At 34.6% G+C, this 4351-nt stretch overlaps 1 protein-coding gene across 1 annotated transcript; it reads left to right on the plus strand.

The window, feature by feature from the left end:
* The first annotated feature begins 2256 nt into the window (after nucleotides 1-2256).
* On the plus strand, nucleotides 2257-3811 carry LOC110224378 (BURP domain protein USPL1). The gene is made up of 2 exons (XM_021010384.1): nucleotides 2257-2444; nucleotides 2967-3811. The coding sequence occupies exons 1-2, from the start codon at nucleotides 2388-2390 to the stop codon at nucleotides 3750-3752; spliced, it is 843 nt and encodes a 280-aa protein (XP_020866043.1). The 5' UTR covers nucleotides 2257-2387; the 3' UTR covers nucleotides 3753-3811.
* The last annotated feature ends 540 nt before the right edge of the window (nucleotides 3812-4351 follow it).

Raw genomic sequence — 4351 nt, forward strand, 5'->3', positions numbered from 1 at the left:
AAAAGGAAATAAAGTTAGTGTGGAGGAGGCAACTTTAGAGGCTCTTCGACACCAAATATGACGTCTTTCCTGCAAGGTAAAGGTACTGATGTGTTCATTACCAACCCAGGAGTCCATAGCAACTGACGGATCTTGAATTGGGATTAAAGGCAAGAAGTTATGGTTGTTTCTTTCGGGTCAAGTAACTGCAGAATCTGTCAAACCCCAAAACCCTAAACGGGTTCCGAGATGGCTTCTTTGATGCAACATTTGGAGGTCGAAACTTTGTCCGATCTGAGTGAAACTTTTTGGAGTTATTCATGATACTACTAGCTAAAGATTCAACGGTGGGATCCGGATTCTAACGGTTAGTTGTTGAGTTATTCTTATGTTTCCGAGACAGTTCATTATTGAGTAAATGATGACAAGTTATATTGTTTGATTTGGTAAATTGAGGTTGGATTGAGCTGAAGCTCTACAGGAGAAGTCTTGGTGTTTTGGTGTATGTGTTGGTTAGTTGGAGAACCAAGATGGAATTTCGTGTTTATGTCGTAGCGTCTCCAACAAGTTTAAGGCTAAGGTGAGGACTAGTTGGTGTCTTTTTCATATACCGATATGTTCAGATAGTTACTTAGCTTAAGGTTAAGCCGAACATACCTATATGTTACATTATAAGTAACATATATTTGGGTGATAATTGTATATTTTATTTATATGTATTTATATGTAGATATATACTTACTGTATTTATTAAACGAACTTATAAGATGAGAACAGAAAATAAATGTGTGTTGGTTGATGTTATGAGTGTGTGAAATGCATGTTATTTTGTGGTGAATAAATGGTTGTGCTATGAGACACTGTGCCAATGGCACGAAGATGCGGTGAACCGCGGAGAATCCTACAAGGAGGAATCCTTGTAGTTTTGTGATGGTCTATGGACGCGGGTTGCGGATAGATCAGGATGGTTGACGAGCCGACGATTGAGAAGTGTAGGAAGAAGTGCAAGAGGCACGAGGAATCCAGTAATACACAGTGCAGGAAAAAGTGCAAGAGGCACGAGGAATCCAGTAATGCACAGGGGATGGCGTGAGTTGACACGTGATATCCTCCCTGCCTATGTGGTAGTGGTTATGGGACGTAGTCTCATTTGTTTGATGTGTGTGTGTCGTCTTTGACACGTGATTGCTTGCTTGTCTTAGGTTTAGACTTTGTAATTGTCTAAGCGTGTTTGTGTATGAGGACTTCATGAGCCCAAAGGCTTGTCCACACTGAGTAATTTTCATGAAAATTGATCAATTGCTCACCCTTCTCTCTTTTGCAGGTTGGTTAAGTCAAGAGTTTGTTTTCCGTTGTTAATTGGCGGGTTTTCATTTAAAGATGGTTTGGGCCGGGCCAGGAAGTCAACACGTTGACCAGCTCCGTATAGAGGATTCGGGTCCTTTCAAGGATGACATACTTTTCTATATTTTAAAATTAAATCAGAAACATTCATACAAAATAAACCTTATATATATATATCTAAATTTGAGCTATTAGGAATCATCCTATCACAAATAAATATGTCTTAATTTCATTTATCAGGATTCAAACGTCTCCATCATATAGAGAAAAAAAAAACTCACAATACTATCAACACATACAATAATTTTAACTTTTTATGAGATCTGAAACTTTATGGAAAAAATTCTGTTCACACAAGTATTGAAAAGTTTCTTATGGCTGATAGTTGTTTTTTTTCTTACGCCATCGTTCCCTAGCGTTGATCCCCGATAGTCCTAAAGACTACATGCAAATGCGGATAAACAAATTTTGGCACGAATAATACAAGAATTATTTTGCAATTAAATCTTACTATTTATAGATGACTCTCGAATTCTCTATCTATTTTTAAGATGATTACGACCATAACTAATATACAAACAAGATTCATTTCTTTCTTTTTTATTTTTCAATTACGACGTAAAGGATGATCCATGAACTATATTGTTTGTATTATAGAATCCAATCAAACCAATCTCTTTGGATTAATATCGAATTATTTTATCTCCGTATCTTTTACAGTTTCAAATTAGATGACGATTTAAGAAGCTGCAGGCGTCACAATAATTTAATAATTACAAATAAAATTGAGTTAAAACTGTCAACAGTCTACTTATATGTGTAAACTTAAATAAACGAATAAATCCTCGAAATTTAAAAATAATGAAGAAGTCAGCATCATCATAATGGATTATTATAAATACACACACATAGATGGATGTTCAACTTCATTGAGATCTAAGATCACTTTTAAAAAAATATTCTGCTCTCCTTTTTTTATAAACAAAAAGTCAAAATATCAAGAAGAGGAAGAAGAAGAAGAAGAAGAAGAAACTCATTTTCTCTCCGCAGAGAAAATAAAATCCATGGCTTCTACTTTTAGGCTCTCTATTAGCTTCCTCACTCTCCTCCTCTTCTCTCTGGTATGTTTATCTCTCCCCATATATTGTTAACAAATTTATACACATATGTATATGATTCTTTATATATATGTACCTCTATATATGTATATACATATATGTGTGTTAAGAGGCTCAAATTGAAAGCCTTATTCTTTATACATATGAACCTCTATATATGTATATGGTTAAAAGTATTACTATAAGAAATAAAAATCCTGGAAACTAATCACATAATTTGTAATTGTGGCACACAAATTTACAGAAGTTTATGCATCATAATGTTTTAACTTTTAAGAACCTTTTTTTTTCTCTTCAGTCGGACAAAAATCTACAGCATATATTCATGACATAGTTTGTAATGAATTTTGATTTGTACATAAGTTCTTGCATCATGGGTTCTTACCACATTGTTAGGAAGAAAAAAGTATTATTTTCCTTCTGGCAACCTTTTTAAAAAAAATCTATTTAAATCGAAAAGAAAACTTTGAATCTTTCTGAAGTTTTTGGTGTCTAATTTATTGGTTTTGTGTTTCTTGAATGTAGTGGGTAGTGGAGGCACACACGTCAAGAAAGCTGATATCAATCAAGGAAAACGAAGGTCAAGATATTAGTCATTTGCCCAAAGATGGTGAATTCGATGATCCTTCATTGTACATGTATTTCACACTCAATGATCTCAAACTAGGAACCAAATTGCTGATTTACTTCTACAAAAACGATCTTCAAAAGCTTCCTCCACTTCTCACAAGACAACAAGCTGATCTCATTCCTTTCACTAAATCAAAGCTTGACTTCCTTCTCGACCACTTCTCTATCACCAAAGACTCTCCTCAAGGGAAAGCCATAAAGGAGACTCTGGGATATTGTGATGCTAAAGCTATTGAAGGTGAGCATAAGTTTTGCGGGACTTCTTTGGAGTCTTTGATCGATCTTGTGAAGAAAACAATGGGGTATAATGTTGACCTCAAGGTCATGACAACTAGAGTAATGGTACCGGCCCATAATTCGATAAGCTACGCTTTGCATAACTATACATTCGTCGAGGCTCCAAAGGAACTTGTTGGGATTAAGATGTTGGGATGCCATAGAATGCTATACCCTTATGCTGTTTACTATTGCCACGGACATAAAGGTGGAAGCAGAGTCTTTGAAGTTAATTTGGTGACGGATGATGGGAGACAACGGGTTGTAGGACCCGCTGTCTGCCACATGGACACGTCCACGTGGGATGCGGATCATGTAGCTTTTAAGGTGTTGAAGATGGAGCCGAGGTCAGCACCGGTTTGCCATTTCTTCCCTCTTGATAACATTGTGTGGGTAACAAAGTAAGAAAATAGACTTAGCTCTATATAATGTGAGTATGTGTTGTAATAACTATGGTTTGAAAGATAAAAAAAAAGGAAAAAAAAAAAAAAGAAAGACAGCCTTAATGTTGGCTTTGGTATTGCCTCTTTTGTGTAACTTGCAGCAGCTCGTGAAAATACTAGGTAATGTAACATATAATATCTCATGCTATACTACATATTTATATATCACGATGTATGTAGCTTTTGGTCCATGAAATATATATGTCCGGTTTGGAAGTTTTCGAATTTTGGATCGAAGTGACTCGATCATGCGGGAATATATGATTTTTACACGTGATGCTTATAATACAGGGTCGTCCAACGTATTCTTGCCAATATATTTGGGAGCCTTAATTTTTTTGCCCTATTATTATATATAAATAGAAATTTTATTTAATTTTTTAAAAATTTGCAGATTTTTTTATACTGAAAAATTGTTATTTTAAAATTTTTAGGTCTTTTTATACATTTTCTTATAAAGAATTGGGCCTCTTGAAATATAATTTTCATATTAATAATATTTTTTAAAAATATTTGGACCTTTTTTACATGTAAAATTTATATAAAAAAAAAGCTCCATGC

Source organism: Arabidopsis lyrata, assembly GCF_000004255.2.
Source record: "Arabidopsis lyrata subsp. lyrata unplaced genomic scaffold ARALYscaffold_1, whole genome shotgun sequence".
Lineage (NCBI taxonomy): Eukaryota > Viridiplantae > Streptophyta > Magnoliopsida > Brassicales > Brassicaceae > Arabidopsis > Arabidopsis lyrata.

Excerpts from the sequence above, each read along its gene's own strand:
- LOC110224378 (XM_021010384.1), top strand. The coding sequence starts at position 2,388 with ATGGCTTCTACTTTTAGGCTCTCTATTAGCTTCCTCACTCTCCTCCTC. Across the intron at positions 2,445-2,966 it reads CTCTCCTCCTCTTCTCTCTG|TGGGTAGTGGAGGCACACAC; the intron begins GTATGTTTATCT and ends TCTTGAATGTAG.